General features: G+C 44.4%; 1 protein-coding gene across 1 annotated transcript; it reads right to left on the reverse strand.

The window, feature by feature from the left end:
- Window positions 1-16,169: 16,169 nt before the first annotated feature.
- LOC137358551 (fidgetin-like) lies at window positions 16,170-18,389 on the reverse strand. The gene has a single exon (XM_068024514.1). It carries the CDS (start codon window positions 18,387-18,389, stop codon window positions 16,170-16,172), a length of 2,220 nt encoding a protein of 739 aa, XP_067880615.1.
- Window positions 18,390-18,966: the final 577 nt, after the last annotated feature.

Below are 18,966 nucleotides of genomic sequence, written 5' to 3' on the forward strand. Positions count from 1 at the left end.
TAGCAATGAGGTAGAAATGGTTAGAGATAATGTAAAGCATATACAAGAATAAAGCTTCTGAAAGAGGTACCATTTTGGGAGCCAATGCTTTGAATACACGAACATCTTTTATCCCCATACCTACCACCATTCAATTCCTTAGAAAAGGGTAATAGTAAGCGTCTCAAGCCATAGTTATTGTCTAGATGAAAAGCTTTTTGATGGTGACAAGTTTGAGTTTTACATGCTTTCACCACTGCACACTACTGATAGCATAATATTTAGTTTGCAGTTCGGTTTAGTAAACAGCTCTACTCATGAATTTGTTTTGGTTAGCTCAAAGTTCAGACCAGTCAGTTATGATACAGAGACATACGTACCAAGAGATGGGCAAACCAAGATGATAGGTCAGTTGTGATAGACCAGCAGAAGTAGATGTTTCCCAGCTGGACAACAGTGGAGAGGCATTGGAGGAGGATGGCGTGGTCAACTGTGTCAAAGGCTGCAGACAGGTCGAGAAGGGTGAGGAGGGAAAATTTACTTCAGTCACAGTCACATCGGATGTCATTTGTGACTTTGATGAGAGCCGTTTCGGTACAATGACAGGGGCAGAAACCTGATTGGAGAGATTCAAACATGGAGTTCCAGGAAAGAGGGGCACAGATTTGGAAGGCGACAAGTTCAAGGACTTTGGAGAGGAAAGGGAGGTTGGAGATGGGGCAATAGTTTGCAAGGACGGTGGGATCAAGAACACTGCAGCACAAAGTTTTCTGGACAGGGAGTTGTTAGTTCAAGAGTATATTTTATGCTTTCTAAGGCATCTCTAGGGTTCGCACATGTTCTTTTTGATGTCATTGTTTACAAATGACCAGAAACTGGCTGGTGATGAGTTCCCAGGACATTAAATACTGGGAATTCTATCTGTGGTGCTATTGGTATGACTGCATTCAAAGAAATGAAAAAGCTTGTCCTAGTTTGCAGATTATTTTTCCCACCTCATTATTTACAGCACAGAAGGTGGCCATTCGGCTCATTGTGATTGTGCCAGTGCTAACTCTTCAACTTGAGTTGTTGACTAAATTAATTTACCTGCCCTTTCCCATATCCTTTTATTTTTCTCTTTTTACAAGTACTTATCCAGTCCCTTTTTAAATGATGTCGTCTCTGTCTAAGTAGCCATTTATGGTAAAGCATTGCATGTACTAATAACCCTCAGTGCAAAAACATTTCTTCTAAACTTTCCCCCTTCCTTTGGGAATTCTCACTTGAAGAACAATCTATACCTCAATCTCAGTCTTTTCCCATTGCAGAAAAAGCTCATTCCTGACCTGGGAATGGAGAAAATACAACTCATTTTTGAGACGCCTGCTAATGCAATTCTTACACCATTGTGGCAGAGGATAAATTCTGGGGAAAAAAAGCCTCAGCTAAAATCATTGTGATTCTTTTTTTTACTGTCTCTAGCAGCAATGGTCTTTCAACAAGAAATCATTAAAAAGGGGACGGGATAAGTACCCGTAAAAAGAGAAAAATAAAAGGAGATGGGAAAGGGAAGATAAATTAATTTGGTCAACAACTCAAGTTGAAGAGTTAGGTTATTTTGTCTTCCTCATCTGTATATAATTTGTGAAAGGTAAGCTTTGCCTTTATGCAGCTAAACTCGGACAAAGAATTTAAAAAAAAGTATAAATCCAACAATAAACTCAACTCATCTTCAAACCACAAGCAGCAAGAATCAAGCCCAAGTTCAGATCTTGTGCTTTCTAAAAGATCTCCAAGGATCACATGCAGTGGTGTCAAACCCACTCAATTTAATCTGTATTTTTTACTGAATTCTCATTTTCTGGAAGACCAATTGATCAGTTCCCACACATTCCCATTATTGTCTTCTGCTCTGCTGTACCGAATTGCTAAATATGTGACTGTGCCTGACGGATGATTGATGCCGATAACTTTATATCCATTTTCAAGGAGCCACACTACAGCTAGGCTTGTTAATTTACACGGAGTGCAGTGAGTTATGTAGTGTGAAGGGGAAAGGTGATATAGACCTTGTTGTATTTCTTGATCATTTTTTAAGATTAGCGAATAGCCAGAATACCCAGGGACGTCTGAACTGGTATAAGAATTCAGATGAAGTTTCGTGTTGTTAATAATACAGTAAATGGTCAGTAACTCAATCTTTATTTAATGTCATATGTTAAGGGGCTTTATGTTGTGACGAGAGCAAGTCAAACTATAATCCCCCCACTGCCCCCTCACCCCCATATTCCAGTGCAAATATGTAAAGTCCCTTTTAAAACTTATTTTTGAAGCTTATCTTCAATGGAGTAGAAATAGGCAGTGGAATCTTATTGCAGAAAAGTTGTTGTAGTGGATAAAATGAAATGAGGTTGATGACAAATAATGACAACATTACTGTTTATGAACCCTTGGAAAACTTACCAAAGATGTAGCAGTCACAAGCAGGAACACTGTTTATTCCATTCAATGCCCTGCACAATAGCCATGGGGTTGTGGGGGGGGGACGGGGATGCGAAAAATGCAAAGTGAAGCCTGAACGTCAACTCAGAGCTAGAAAGTCAAAGATTTGAAGTATTATCACAGCTCTTCTTATTTGAAAGTAGTCTAAATATATGCTGCTCTCTGAAACAATACTACAGTTTTTTTACATGGATAATTCTGGAACCAAAATAATGTCATGGCATTATTTTAATAAAAATGCAATGCAGCTTTTTACATGTCCAGCACTTTGTAAAAGTTCAATTATAGCTGGAAGGAAATGTACAAGTGAACCAGTTACACTGATGTATCATACCGATGAGTAATTAAACAGTGACATAGGACAAAGGGACACAGGTTCAGACTGGCGAAAGGCAAATTTAGAACTGATGTCAGATCTTTACACAAATGTGTAGAAGGTAAGGCAGTGAAGCAAACTCTTGGAATCATTTAAATCTAGTTGAATGGAGGTTGGGAAAGGTGGGGGGGGTTGGGTGGTGGGGAGAAGAAGAGGCTTACCAGTCTGCCAAGGTTCTACCAACCTGGGGATAACTGAACTACCAGCCTGGGAGTGCCTTCCCCCAGTCGTGTCCTCTCCTCCTCCCATGATGTCGGTGACCCTATTGGGATGGATGGAGGCTCTGCTCCAAACTAGGCCCCATGGACACAGGCAAGGTAGGCCAGAATCTAACTTGACTGGGTCCCAGTCAAATTCCTGGCATTTCTATCATACTGGTACTGGGCTTACAGCAGAACTATGTTGGAAAGGCAGAGGGTTTTTGGTCCCTGTGCCTTTTATTGATAATATACACCTAAAAGGAGTATAATGGGATTGAAGTCTTGACTTTATTTTTCTAAGCTAACCCCAAATCTCACTATAAAACAAATCTGTTTTGTTTATCAGTATCCATATATATATATCCCAACGTCATTTTAAAAGAAAATAAATATAGTCAAATTTCTTATCCTGATGGAGAATGACCATTTGAAGTCTCCTTACCCCCAAGCCACAGTGGTGATATTGTAAACAGGGGGATTGGCTTAAAGGGGCCCCTCGAACAGAAACACTAAGGCCACAAAATTTAGCTCTGTAGCACCTGACGCTACAAGTGCTGCCTTACCTCCAAAATGGCATCAATGGTGCACATGCATACTTATGGTGCTGGCCACAAAGGACACCATTTTACTGAGGACGTTAACACACACGCAGGGAGCATCCACCAGACATATGCAGAGCATGCAGATAGTCATAGAGAGATACAGCACTGAAACAGGCCCTTCGGCCCACCGAGTCTGTGCCGACCATCAACCACCCATTTATACCAATCCTACATTAATCCCATTTTTCCCTTTCACATCCCCACCTTCCCTCAATTCTCCTACCACTTACCTACACTAGGGGCAATTTTTTTTACAATGGCCAATTTCCCTATCAACAAACAAGTCTGGCATGTGGGAGGAAACCAGAGCACCCGGAGGAAACCCACGTAGTCACAGGGAGAACTTGCAAACACCGCACAGGCAGCACCCAGAACCAAACCTGGGTCACTGGAGCTGCGAGGCTGCAATGCTAAGCACTGCGCCACTGTGCCACCCTAGAAAGGCAGAGCACCGAAACAGGCCCTTCGGCCCACCGAGTCTGCGCCGACCATCAACCACCCACAGTGATTGGTTAAACCTGTTACATTTCTAACTTTTCCCAGTTCTGATGAAAGGTCTTCAACCTGAAATGTTAACTCTGTTTCTCTCTCCACAGATGCTGCCAGACCTGCTGAGTACGTCCAGCATTTTCTGTTTTCATTTCAGATTTCCAGCATCCGCAGTATTTTGGCTTTTGTATCATTTTTAAAAGTTAGGAAAAGTATCAAAATTCTCAAAGGGGTTTTTTATTAATTGCTGCAAAGTTTGCACCCAAGCATCGGACAGCATTATGCAGAAGGCCCAGGTGTGGTATAAATAAGATGGCAGCCAGTTTTGCAGCAGCAAAATAAACACAACTCTATTGCAGTGATTTAAAGTAATATTTTAGATTTCAGATTGTCAGTCGGGCTCGCAGTGTGGCGCATTTGCACATACTGGAAGCTACATATATTAATACACAGGGCCCTGTTCTTTGCAGACAGAAGGAACATGTACACACATTGTGCCTGTTTCAGCTGAACAAAGTAAGTGTCAGCCATTCACTGGTTCATTTCTCAGGGCAATGCCTTGACCAGAGTCAAGCTGCCTGGTTTAAATTTCAAACAAAGCTTGGCAGTTAACTGTCAGTCACCATAAACTGGTGCATTCTACCAATCAGCGTCCACTTGCCAACCAATCAGCACACTCTTCTCATACAGTATAAATTTGTTGTTTCCCTTACATTGGTATTCTTGTGAATTGTCCTGATGAGTGCAAGACAAAAAGCTTCGACAAAATGTCTCTATTTTCAGCAATACTCAATATTGCAGTATTTATTCAGTTTGTTTTCCAATAATGATTATATTGAAATCCAATTTTAATAAAAACAGAAGCTGAAAGTGATACAGTGGCACAGAATGTGTAGCCCCACGTTCAGGTCAGTCTGACAGTGGGCTCTCCCCTGCTAGCATTATTAACTTCCAGAAGCTGCATTGATTCCCACACTTGTCATTAGGCACTTTACACTCAGATTAATTCATCCTATTTTTCCTCTTGTTGCACGCTCCAGGCTCTCTAATGGTTCCTGGGTGTTCGACTCTCAGCTGCAGTCAGTACCTGGGTGGGGAAGGTCTGCACTTTGCCCAACATATCTATGATTGCGTTGTCATATTTGACACAGAGGGTCTGCCCACCTTGCTTAGGACGAGAGGTCCCAACCATTTGTGCAAGGCATAGTCATAGAAAGATACAGCACTGAAACAGGCCCTTCGGCCCACCAAGTCTGTGCCGACCAACAACCACCCATTTATACTAATCCTGCATTAATCCCATATTCCCTACCACATCCCCACAATTCTCCTACCACCTACCTACACTAGGGGCAATTTACCATGGCCAATTTACCTATCAACCTGCAACTCTTTGGCTGTGGGAGGAAACTGGAGCACCCAGCGGAAACCCACACGGTCACAGGGAGAACTTGCAAACTCCGCACAGGCAGTACCCAGAACTGAACCCAGGTCTCTGGAGCTGTGAGGCTGCAGTGCTAACCACTGCGCCACCCCAAAGTCTACGGACATGTTCCAACTGTGCTGAGGACGACCTGGGCTCAGGCTGCACGAACTGGCAGTGTGCTACACTGCAGTAGGTTGAGACTCCAGACTTCTGATTGGCTCTGTGCTCCTCACCCTCAGTCCTTATTGGCTGCACTGCGCCATTTTCCCACAGCACCGCCTTCCTGCTCTAAATAAGGGAGCAAAGGGCATCGCAGCCAGTCAGTAATACGAGATGGGGCTGGGCGGAGAACAGTGTCAACTCGAATCTTACTTTTGACAGACTCCCTTGAAACCTTCTTTGTGACCCCTAGAGGTGCTGTGGACCCCTGGTTGAGAACTCCCCACCCCCACTCTAAAGTACTCACAATGTTAGTATCTGAGCTGGTGGCTGCGCGTTGGACAGCGAGTGATGGGGTTTCTTCTTCATCACTGTCTTCCTGCTCTTCCACCACTGCCTGGCCAGGTTGCAGTTGAGTATTTGCAGCTTGTAAATCAGAAGACAGTAAGGGATGAGTGGTAGGTGGGATGTGAAAAGGAGGATTTGGGACAAAAATAGCGTCCTCGTTGATCATTTCAGCCCCGCCGCTGGCTATGGCCTCAGTCATGGGTGCACCAATGATTGCGACCATTGTCTTCTCCATAGGGTTGAGGACATGCAGCCATGCCTGTCCCTCACCGGTTAGGTGCTGCTTTCTCCAGCTATTAATCAACAGCTCAGATACTAACATTGTGAGTACTTTAGAGTGGGGGTGGGGAGTTCTCAACCAGGGGTCCACAGCACCTCTAGGGGTCACAAAGAAGGTTTCAAGGGAGTCTGTCAAAAGTAAGATTCGAGTTGACACTGTTCTCCGCCCAGCCCCATCTCGTATTACTGACTGGCTGCGATGCCCTTTGCTCCCTTATTTAGAGCAGGAAGGCGGTGCTGTGGGAAAATGGCGCAGTGCAGCCAATAAGGACTGAGGGTGAGGAGCACAGAGCCAATCAGCAGTCTGGAGTCTCAACCTACTGCAGTGTAGCACACTGCCAGTTCGTGCAGCCTGAGCCCAGGTCGTCCTCAGCACAGTTGGAACATGTCCGTAGACTTTGGGGTGGCACAGTGGTTAGCACTGCAGCCTCACAGCTCCAGAGACCTGGGTTCAGTTCTGGGTACTGCCTGTGCGGAGTTTGCAAGTTCTCCCTGTGACCGTGTGGGTTTCCGCTGGGTGCTCCAGTTTCCTCCCACAGCCAAAGAGTTGCAGGTTGATAGGTAAATTGGCCATGTAAGAGACAGGGCAGTATTTCGGTGAGTGTGCTGCAATGTGGTTGGGTGATGTGGCTGTCATGGTTGAATAGCTGGCAGTGTGTGCAAACTGTGAGATTTGGGTGTGAGACTTGCAGCAGTGCTAAGTGTTTGAGGGTGTGGCGTCGCTACGAATGTTAGATATGATAGGTGAATGATGGGGGTGTGGTGCACTGTGCAGAGGGTGAGGCTGGTGGTGTGTAGGATATGGTAATTGAAGATACATTCACTGAAATTGACTACTCGTGTGAGGTCATTGAACTTCTTGCGGCACTGCCTCCAGTTCCCTGAGGCCTGACTCCTGGCATTAACTGCCACAACTATCTAGTCCCTTTGCCCTCACAAAGTTTATCTGGAGGGGCCACTTAGCCTCCTGTGTATACAGTACTTCTCTCCTCCTTTGCACCTACTCTACCAAGGTCTGCAGTGCAGCATTGGAAAATCTTGGAACAAGCTCTGTGCCATTCTTGTGGCTTTCCTAGGTCAGAATCAGTTGTAGAATGACTTTGAGCACCTGTTCCAGCCAGAATTCACTTCCCCTTTAGAGTCATAGAGTTATACAGCACAGAAACAGGCCCTTTGGCCCATCGTGTCCGTGCCGGCCATCAAGCACCGATCTATTCTAATCCCATTTTCCAGCACTTGGCCCGTAGCCTTGTATGCTATGGCATTTCAAGTGCTCATCTAGATACTGCTTAAATGTTGTGAGGGTTCCTGCCTCTACCACCCCTTCAGGCAGTGTGTTCCAAATTCCAACCACCCTCTGCGCGAAAACATGTTTCCTCAAATCCCCTCTAAACCTCCTGCCTCTTACCTTAAATCTATGCCCCTGGTTATTCACCCCTCGCTAAGGGAACAAGTTTCTTCCTATCTACCCTATCTATGCCCCTCATAATTTTGTATACCTCAATCAGGTCCCCCCTTAGCCTTCTCTGCTCGAAGGAAAACAACCCTAACCTATCCAGTCTCTCTTCATAACTGAAATGCTCCAGCCCAGGCAACATCCTGGTGAATCTCCTCTGCACCCTCTCCAGTGCAATCACATCCTTCCTATAGTGTGGTGCCCAGAACTGTACACAGTACTCCAGCTGTGGCCTAACTAGCGTTTTATAGAGCTCCATCATAACCTCCCTGCTCTTATATTCTATGCCTCGGCTAATAAAGGCAAGTATCCCATATGCCTTCCTAACCACCTTATCTACCTGTGCTGCACAGATTTAAGAGGTGCATGCTACAATCATTTAAATGACGAAGTCTGCGTGTTGCCTGCATCGGAAGCAATGGATGCGGGTTAATCGCACATCACAATTCCCATTTCAGACGGAGATGAGGAGAAATCTTTTTCTCACAGAGGGTTGAGAGTCTTTGGAACTCTCTGCGGTGAAGCAGGGTCATTGAATATTTTTAAGGCAGAGGTCGATAAATTCTTGACTAATAAAGGAGTCAAAGGATATCGGGGGTAGGCGGGAAAGTGAAGTTGAGGCCACAATCAGATCAACCATGATCTTATTAAATGGTAAAGCAGGCTTGATGGGGCCGAATGGCCTACTCCTGCTCCTAATTCGTACCGGTATGTTCGTGTTGGCTTTTGGGGGTTAACAAATTTCGCAGCCTTAATACAAACGTAATTTGTGAGAAAATAGTCTGGAAATTGTGCTGTGTGATATTGTACAAAGGCTCAATGTATTCTCATTAAATTCCTTTGTCTCCTTTTTAATGGTACATTAACCCATCTAAAATAAACAGGCTAACGCTATGAAGGCAGCGGGCAGAGGAAATTCATATAGGCCCTGATATCCTGATACAGGACAAACTTAGAAAGGCACAGGTTAACCAAGGATAGTCAGCATGGATTTGTTCAGGGAAGATCTTGTTTGACCAACTTGACTGAATTTTTTGAAGAGGTAACAAGGAAGATAGATGAGGGTAGTGCAGTTGATGAGGTCTACATGGATTTTAGCAAGTCTTTTGACAAGGTCCCACATGGCAGATTAGTTAAAACAATAAAATCCCATGGGATCCAGGGAAATGCAGCAAGGTGGATACAAAACTGGCTCAGTGGCAGGAAACAAAGGGTAATTGTTGACGGCTGTTTTTGCGACTGGAGGGCTGTTTCCAGTGGCGTTCCGCAGGGCTCAGTACTGGGTCCCCTGCTTTTTGTGGTATATATTAACGATTTGGACTTAAATTTAGGGGGCATAATCAAGAAGTTTGCAAATGACACAAAGATTGGCTGTGTGGTAGATAGTGAGGAGGATAGCTGTAGGCTGCAGGAAGATATTGATGGTCTGGTCAGATGGGCAGAAAAGTGGCAAATGGAATTCAATTTGGAGAAGTGTGAGGTGATGCATTTGGGGAGGTCAAACAAGGCAAAGGAATACACGATTAATGGGAAAATACTGAGAAGTGTAGAGGAAGTAAGGGACCTTGGAGTAAATGTCCACAGATCCTTGAAGGTAGCAGGGCAGGTCGATAAGGTGGTTAAGAAGGCATATGGAATCCTTTCCTTTATTAGCTGAGGTATAGAATACAAGAGCAGGGAGGTTATGCTGGAACTGTATAACTCATTGGTTAGGCCACAACTTGAGTACTGTGTACAGTTCTGGTCACCTCATTACAGAAAGGATGTAATTGCACTAGAGAGGGTACAGAGGAGATTTACGAGGATGTTGCCAGGACCAGAAAAATGCAGCTATGAGGAAAGATTGGACAGGCTGGGGTTGTTCTCCTTGGAACAGAGAAGGCTGAGGGGAGATCTGGTTGAAATGTACAAAATTTTGAGGGGCCTGGATAGAGTGGAGGCGAAAGGTCTATTCACCTTAGCAGAGAGGTCAGTGATGAGGGGGCATAGATTTAAAGTGATTGGTAGAAAAATTAGAGGGGAGATGAGGAAAAACCTTTTCACCCAGAGGGTGGTGGGGGTCTGGAACTCACTACCAGAAAGGGTAGTTGAGGCAGAGATCCTCATCGAATTCAAAAGGAGTCTGGATATGCACCTCAAGTGCCGTAAACTGCAGGGCTACGGACCAAATGCTGGAAGGTGGGATTAAAATAGGTGGATTGTTTTTCGGCTGGCACAGACACAAAGGGCCAAGTGGCCTCTTTCTGTGCCTTAAACTTTGTGATTCTATATTACTAGCTCTCCCCTTTCCTGTGCTCAGGACAGACAGAGCATATCAGAAGTATGCTCTCCCCATCCTGACTGCCATGTGCCTGAACAACCCTTGCAGGTCTGTGCACCTGGAAATGGGGGTAGAATCAGGGTAACATATGTCACAGGAAGAACAAGAAAGGGAAGAGAAGTATGAAGCAATGGAGCTGCTAGATTTTCTTCCCACTAGCATGGCAAGCTGCCCACTAGCACTCACTGAGCGCATGACAGCTCGCTCAAATTGTGATGAGGCCTAAACCTGAAAATGGTTCACGTCTCCCATCGCATTGGGTGAGCAGGATGCCCATTCTCACACTTCACGCCCGTGATGGGCAGAAATTAAATATCGTCCTCATAATTTTCAAACCAATCTTTCTGGTGAAACAAGCCTCAACGTTTCTGATGTGTTGCCTCCCCCTCAACTTCCTTACTGCTCCTCATAACAAGTACTCTAAAGAGTTGCCCAGTTTTCTCCCCATCTTATTGGAAATACCATACTATGGGCCCCGGTGCCCTCTAGTACCTGGGATATTTGGTCTGTATGATGTAGCACAGCACTTAACTGGGTGGTGCCTTTACCCGTTACATTTCTTGAGAAAGATGTCAAACACTCCATCAAATCAATCATTAACTGATCATTGCATTACCTCTGGAAGAGTCCAACATTTTTTTCAGGAACAGACCAAAAAATCAAGCATTACCCAGCAAGATATGAAGACACTGCTTGGTACAGAGTTATCAGATTGCAGACTAAACATACATATTTTCCAGACACAGTAGCAGATCTTTCCAACTACTCAGAGTCTTGGAGAGATACAGCACCGAAACAGGCCCACGCCGACCATCAACCACCCATTTATACTAATCCTACATTAATCCCATTTTCCCTCTCACATCCCCACCTTCCCTCAATTCTCCTACCACCTACCTACACTAGGGGCAGTTTTTTTTTTACAATGGCCAATTTACCCATCAACCCACAAGTCTTTGGCTTCTGGGAGGAAACCCACACGGTCACAGGGAGAACTTACAAACTCTGCACAGACAGCACCCAGAACTGAACCCGGGTTGCTGGAGCTGTGAGGCTGCGGTGCTAACCACTGCACCACTACATAAAGAGTTTGCAGTTAAACATTAGTGGTATGTTGGCTGACTCACAGTTCACAAATAATGCACCAGTATATTGTTTAGAAGTCTTCTGAACACAATTCAGCATTACAGTAGGGACAACTTACAACATATTTTGTTTCAAGATGCTTCATTCAACACTGAGTCTCGTTCTATTAACGCATAGTTCTATTTTTGGCTCAGTGCTAAAGTTTTATTCAATTCCAAGCAGAGAAGTTTGTGCATTATGGAAATTAAAGTCAGTTTCTTAAATGCCGTCGTTATTTTTGATTACATGTTCAGCAACTCTAAACCACTCTAACTCTGCACTAGAGAAAGCTAAGAAGTGGAACTTCCTATGAGATCCAGCCGATTTTTACAGGAAATGTAACTCCAGGGAACACCGAACATTCCTTACTGCAAATTATAAGAGCAGACTTACTGTAAAAAATTGTATTCAGGCTAAGCGCAATTCAATGGAACGAATTTAGAACAAGTCACACCTTGGAAGGTCATTCACACAGATAACCAAGGGAGACTCAATAACGGGCATCACATGACACGTCAAGGTTTTCCTTGACTGCTGAACTTGAAATGATGCACTGTTTGATGTTTTAAGCAGTTCTTTAAGTATACCGGAAGAAAATAGAAATGGAATCAGGTTCGATTGCTGCTGCCTTTTCTTGCACAATAATACCTGACGAAGAGAAAAGCAAAATACTGTGGACGCTGGAAATCTGAAATAAAAACAGAAAAAGCTGCAAATACTCATCAGGTCAAGCAGCATCTGTGACGAAAGAAACAGAGGGCTGAATTTTCACTTCGGGGGCAGGAAACAGGAGTCGGGACTCTTTCCAGGTCCCGAACCTGCCTCTAGGTGGAAACAGTCACTCTTTGGGATTTTGACCGAGGCACCCCTTTAATTGGCATGGAGACAGGTTCCCTGTCCAATTAAGGGTGGCAGATGGGCTCTCAAAGCTGGAGGGCCAATCAGAGGCCTTGCAGCTTGAGAGGAGCAGCAGCCTACAATGGATGGTAAGTAACTGAGAGGGTGCTTCGACATGGAGGTGCCCTCTCACCAACTTCAAAAAAATTTAAATTCTTCTTCTTTGGCCTCCTTGTCTCGGGAGACAATGGTGGTCAGTGGTTTGTGGAGCAGCGCCTGGAGTGGCTATAAAGGCCAATACTAGAGTGACAGACTCTTCCACAGGTGCTGCAGAAAAAATTGGTTGTCGGGGCTGTTACGCAACTTCAAAAAAATTTAAATAGACAACAGAAAAAGCAGCCAGGCCAACAGTGTATGGGGAGGTTGGGGGGAGGAGGGGGTTGGTGGAATCCTCTACAGGGCAGCCTTTGGCTATACCCGCATCCAAGCGGGCAAGGAGGACCTGTAGGGCTTCCTGGAGCGCTGGTCCCCCGGCCTGCCACTGGGTTCCCACCTGCAAACAGTTAAATTACCCCATGTTGCATTGGGAAGCTGGAGGCCAACTGGAAAATCCCAAGGCTCTTAATTAGCCTAATTGGCTGCCTGCCTCATAGGGGTGGGCAGCCCGCCAGGCTCCAAACCCACCTCCCCTAAATTGGCCGGCGCTGGGAATGTGTGCATGAAACTAGCATGCCGGCCGGCGCAGGTATTTACAGGCCCTGTCTGCTTCCGTTCCCAACCTCGGCGGGGCCCAAAACTTCTGCCCAGAGTTAATGTTTCAGGTCGATTTCTTGTTTCTCTCTCCACAGATGCTGCCTGATCGACTGTGTATTTCCAGCATTTTCTGTTTTTATTTATGGTGAAGAGAAAATGGGTTGTATACAACTCCAATGTGCAACTCCAGTTGTCCGTTCAAGGAGGAGTTTACCTATTATACGAACTGGGAGCATGAGTAGGCCATTCGGCCCCTTGAGCCTGCTTCACCATTCAATAAGTTCATGGCTGAACTGATTACTCCACATTTCCACTTACCCTGATAACCTTCCAACCCCTTGCTTATCAAGAGCTATCTACCTCTGTCTTAAAAATATTCAAAGACTCTGCTTCCCCCGCCTTTTGAGGAAGAGAATTCCAAAGACTCATGACCCTCTCAGAAAAAATTTCTCCTCATCTCTGTCTTAAATGGGCGACCCCTTATTTTTAAACCGTGACCCCTAGTTCTAGATTCTCCCACACGGGGAAACATCCTTTCCACATCCACCCTGTCAAGACCCCTCAGGATCTTATATGTTTCAATCAAGTCGCCTCTTACGCTTCTAAACTCCAGCGGATACAAGCCTAGCCTGTCCAACCTTTCCTCGTAAGACAACCCGCCCATTCCAGGTATTAGTCTAGCAAACCTTCTCTGAACTGCTTCCAATGCATTTACATATTATAGCCAAGATCAAGCAATCAAGTGATTTACAGACAGATTTACTAATGGTAAACAGAAATTATTCACTTTGTTACTTCATTGTCCACTTACATATCATTACAATAGATATAAGCAGAGTCCGGATAATACTTAATACTGGAGGAATGAAAAACTCACAAATCACCATTCCAAATAATGGCAGCAGATATCTAAACAACCAGGTCCCAGAGGACAAGGTTCCAAAAAAGTAGTCAAACACATTCTGACGGGGTGGGGGAAACGATTAAATGCCAGTACTCCACCTATACATTGCAATTAAAATACATTTCTTTGTCATAATACCAAAAGAACTTGAATACATTCAAAGCCAAACGCCATTACAACTTCAAGTTTTTTGAGGTAAACACGTAGTAATATTTGTTTCACTCACTAACTAGGCCTTTTAAGATTACTTAAAAATAACGAAGAAATAACCTATGGCAGGTGCCTTTAATAGAAAATAATGGCCACTTCCAAATGACCACATTGTGTAAATTCATATGTCCAATATGTTTGGATTAAAGGCATCAGACCTGATTTAATACATTTATTGAGTGAACAATGAGCTTGGTTTCTTTTTCCCCCTGATGTTCTCCCCATCTCTCTCAAACGTGCTGACTGTTGTTGATGTACAGTTTCATGGCTGGCTTATGGTACCTCATCCAAGTGGGCATTTTTCATGTGTGATCCTACATAGTGAATGCTAGCAGGTTATTCACTCATGCCAGTTATTAGTTGTTGGGCCCCATCCTATCTTCACCAAATATCCACACACTTGCACTCTCCAGCCAGGATCACTGGTAGCGATCAGGAGCAGGAACGCTGGCTGATTTTCCCCTCTTTCCAGTCCAAGGACACTGCGGTCAATTAACACAGCTCTACTACTATCCCAGCTCAGATCAGGACAATAGGCTCTTTAGTTGTCTCTAATCACTTAACATCTATTAGGTTACCAGCTAACCTTAAATTCCTCTATTGAACCCAGAGAGTTTATCACATTCTTTTCAGGTAAATAATCATAGCTGTCCTGAATACTTGAAGAAAGATTATAAACAGAACATTAAGGGCAAGATTATTTTTTTTAAAAGCCTGCTTTTCACCACAAATGTAGCCTTGTAGTGTACAGCTAACTTAACAGTGGAAACAACACCCTGAGTGAAATAGCCTACATTTGTCATGAGTTAGCATCATCACAGGTTTTTAAAAATGTGATATTTTAATTTGATTGTCACATGAATCAATCAGAATATATGAAGGTTTAGACACCAACCAACAACTTTAGAAAGGTGACTACTACCGACAGAAATACCATGAGCAGATTCCCCTAGCAATTGACTTCAGTGATAACATAGAGATTAATGCAAGAGCCTAGAAATTCGGCTGCATCCGTTTCTGAGCACCGGACTCGCACAGTGTTAACCACCCGCGCTCAAATGGGGAGTGCCAAGGAGCCCCCGGACTGAATGTGGATGGGGCTGCGTTAGGAGTCTGCACAGGTTAGTGCTCCAATTTCCCAAATGTTTTGGATCAAGGTGGTGTGGAGGAAGAATGGGTGGGTTTTGGAATGCGTGATTGGGGTTCGGGGGGAGGATTGGGCATTAAGATCGCAGGCCTCAGGAGTAGTGCTGGGGGAAATCAGGAGTGCCGTCGGGGATCAGGTAGAAAAATCACAGACCTCGGGAGTACTGTTGTGGGGTGGGGGGTGGATGCTGGATGGTTGGGGCTGAGGGGAGATCAGGGATGGAAAGAGCTGGAGGTTGAAGTCGGGAGCGATGTCGGAGATCTTGGAACCGGGAGCAGCAGTGGTTATGGTAAGTACCTACCTTTTATTTTGTTTTTAAAACTTGTATGGTGTTTAGTGTTGTCTTTCCCAGAGGCCATCAGCACTGGCTGCCTCATGGAAAATCAAAGTTGCAGCAGGGACCAGAAACAGGTGATAGTCCATTTGCATATGCTAATAAGGGGCCTAACGCCTGCTTCAGATGTGGGCAAAGGAAGCTTCTTGTTTGTCCTTTATCAAGATGGGATCTGGCGCGATTTGCAGCAGAAGTCTGCACATGCGTAATGGACGCCATTTTGGTCCCTAACTGGCACCCAAACAGGTTTTTTTTTCATGTTTGTACTTGCTGCTGTTCAACCTTCAGTTCGTTAACACCCTATCTGTACTAATGCTTTGTCTTTCAACACACTATTAACATATTATTTGCCTTTGCTCCATGACCTTTTGGTCAGCTATGTGGCCTTGTCCAATCTGCACCTTCTCCTTTGTTATCTCTTGCCCCACCCCCACCTCACTTGCTTATAATCTTTGATATTTCTAATATTTGCTAGTTCCGAAGGGTCACTGACCCGAAACATTAACTCTGCTTCTCTTTCCACAGATGCTGCCAGACCTGCTGAATGGTTCCAGCATTTCTTGTTTTTATTTCAGATTTCCAGCATCCGCAGTATTTTGCTTTTACCCAAACAAGTGCTACCGATCCCAATTTCGCATCCATGCTATTCACTTTATGGAGCACACAGTTTCTTTCTTTGTTTTGCCTGCAGTCTCTCGCACACTGCCCCTCCCCCGATTCCAGTTCCCCGGAACTGCACCGTCAGACGCAAGTTCCGAATAACTTGCTCCATTCTGTGTACAACTTCAGCTCCTTTTGCGAAACGCTGGGCCGAACTTTGCAAAAAGCATTTTCAAAGTCCTTGTAAGTGGTAGGCTGTAACTGTGCCGTCAGACCATGTCCTTGCCCTAATGCTGCTTCTTGACAGAGCTGCATTAGATCACTCCCTGAATACCCCTCTGTATGCTGAACAATTGAGCTAATTTCCCCATCGCTGAGGCAATGGTCTTGTTGGGACAAGCTATAGATTAAAATTTGACGTCTTGCAATGCTGTCAGGTGGAGAGATATAAAGTCGCTTTACAAAGTACCTGTGTATGGTCTCCTCAATATCATCTGGATGTCTAGTACCACCAATGACTATAATATGGTCACTGCTTGAGTTCACCACACCTTCAACGTGAGATAGTAATTTGGCTTTTATAGAGTTTAGATGGATGCTATCTTCACCTGCAGTGTTAGAAAGCATGGCATCAAGTTCACTTATAAAGATAACAGATGGTTGACGGGACCGAGCTATGAGAAACATAGCCTGCAAGATCATCTCTCCATCTCCCTTCCATTTGGAGATGAAGGATGACCCACTGACCTTTAGGAAGGTTGCCCCAAGATGAGTGGCAATGCATCTTGTGAGCATTGTTTTGTGTCCACCACGAGGTCCAAATAGCAAAATGCTTTTTGGTGGTCCACTTACACTATGGTAAGCGCCGGGCCTCATCAAGGGCCATAACACCTGTTCTTCAATCACTGCTTTTGCAGTATCCAGTCCAGCAATATCACCCCATTGTACTGGAGGACCACAATCAACAATTTCATTGGTTACAAGGTTTAGAAGCTGAGAATCCAGGTTCTTCAATTGCTCCTCCAACTGATTGCTTGCAGTAGCTGGCTGAACTCTCTGGACCTGCATCTGGGGACTAAGTATATGGCCATGGTCATCCCCCACTTCTCGATTTATTACTGCAGGTGTGAACTTCATAAAAGCCTCAGTTGATCTTGATTGTAGTGGGCGTTCTTCAGTAACATATTGTGGAGACATCATTCCTTTCTTTTCTTGGCCACTGTATTTACCAATAAGGTCATCCACGATATGTTGTTTCACTGCCTTAAATTCTACAGGCAATGTCTCATCATTTCTGCTGAAGCCATTACCTCTACAATCATCAGGAACTACATTATCTGACATCTGGTAAGAACCTGAAGTTGTCCTTTGTTGTCCATAACTGTATCTTCTGTATCTACCAGTACCCTCATCCTCCTTTACTGCCAAAGCTTTTCTCTTCAGAGAACTGCTTGAGCCATTGTTAGCAGGTGATACTGAACCTGGGGTCAAGTTAGAGCTTTCATAATTATAACTAGAGACTATGAAAGATCGGGATGAGGGAGTAAGAGGGATAGGAGTGGGAATACCTGAAGGTAAATATGAAGATGGAAAATGTACTCCAGCATAACCAGGACCGATGCTTGATTGGGAAGGGTAACTGTTTGAAGGGTAGTTGTACAATGGGCTTACTGCAGCTAAAGTTGAACTGTAAGATGGGACTATAGTGGGTGTGGGATGCACTGGCTGTAGAAGGCTTGAGCTATTTAAAGGTGAAGAGTGAGAGGAAGGAACTGCTGATGTTGCTTGGCTGCAGTAACCTGAGGGTAGGTAAGTTCCATTGTAACCTGAATATTCCTGAGATGTTCCAACTGCTACAAGGCTAGATTGAATATTTGGGACAGCAGTGGGACCACATGTGTTACTTGGAAAGCGAGGTTCAGAGGGGCTATTGGTCACCACAGAGGAACCGCCTATCCCTACAGTGTCATCGCCTGGTGGGAGAGTGGAGTTGGTTCCTGCTTTACTGCCAGAAAGGTCGTCATGTATTAAATTTACAGAATATGTACCATGTGCACCAAGTGACATTTGCCAGGTATCATTTTCATTCTTTTGTGCATTAACTGGCCCAAAAGACCCGTCTGCATAAGTATTTAGCTCAGGTCTCTCATATGAAGAGTTCACGATCCCAGAGTACTTTTCCGCATACTTCTTGAGCAGATTAGAGGCAGTCAGTGCAGAAATGTCATCATTTGCCCATGCGTATTGGTGGCGTTGCCTGTTGAGAGTGTTATCTTCCATTTTGTTTACTGGAGAGGATGTTGTAAATGAGATGTCAAGGTACTGCTCCGGCCTCTGGGCATGTTCTGGTGTCCAATGCATCTTCAACAGGCCTGAAAGACAACAAAATACATTGTGAGCTAGAGCTTCAAAGACTAGTGCATTCAATAAGGCTTGCCTGGCTATCAAAACAAGTATCCAATTACCCATTTGTCAGAACTGAATGGCACTGGCTATGTTGTTTTACCCTCAATATAAAACACTTACCAATTATCAGGCATAGCTATTACATGGCCATACTATTGCAGGTATCAATGCTATCTTGTGATAAAGGTGCACAGACTTGTTCTCCCAATTTTCAGTGGCCAACTCACTGCCTCATAAGGAACTGAGCGATTAAGACCAAGCTGATCTCAGCCAAGGTAGGGCAGGTAATGATATTTAGTGCACAATCTACTTTAGTTTAGTGACGTAATTTAGGAATGTGTTAGGCACTGCTCACAGATTGAAAAATATTCCATTCAAAGGCTTAATCTGATTGATTGTCTAAGTTACTGGCTCAGGGTCACATACCTTGCTGTCAGTGCATGTGTGGATATCGGGTGAGAACAGAAGTAGGCATAGCTGGGATTCCCTCACACATCCATGATAAAATAGTCCTTCAAAAACTCACCATCAA

Source organism: Heterodontus francisci, chromosome X (assembly GCF_036365525.1).
Source record: "Heterodontus francisci isolate sHetFra1 chromosome X, sHetFra1.hap1, whole genome shotgun sequence".
Classification (NCBI taxonomy): Eukaryota; Metazoa; Chordata; class Chondrichthyes; order Heterodontiformes; family Heterodontidae; genus Heterodontus; species Heterodontus francisci.

Excerpts from the sequence above, each read along its gene's own strand:
- LOC137358551 (XM_068024514.1), bottom strand. The coding sequence starts at position 18,389 with ATGCATTGGACACCAGAACATGCCCAGAGGCCGGAGCAGTACCTTGAC.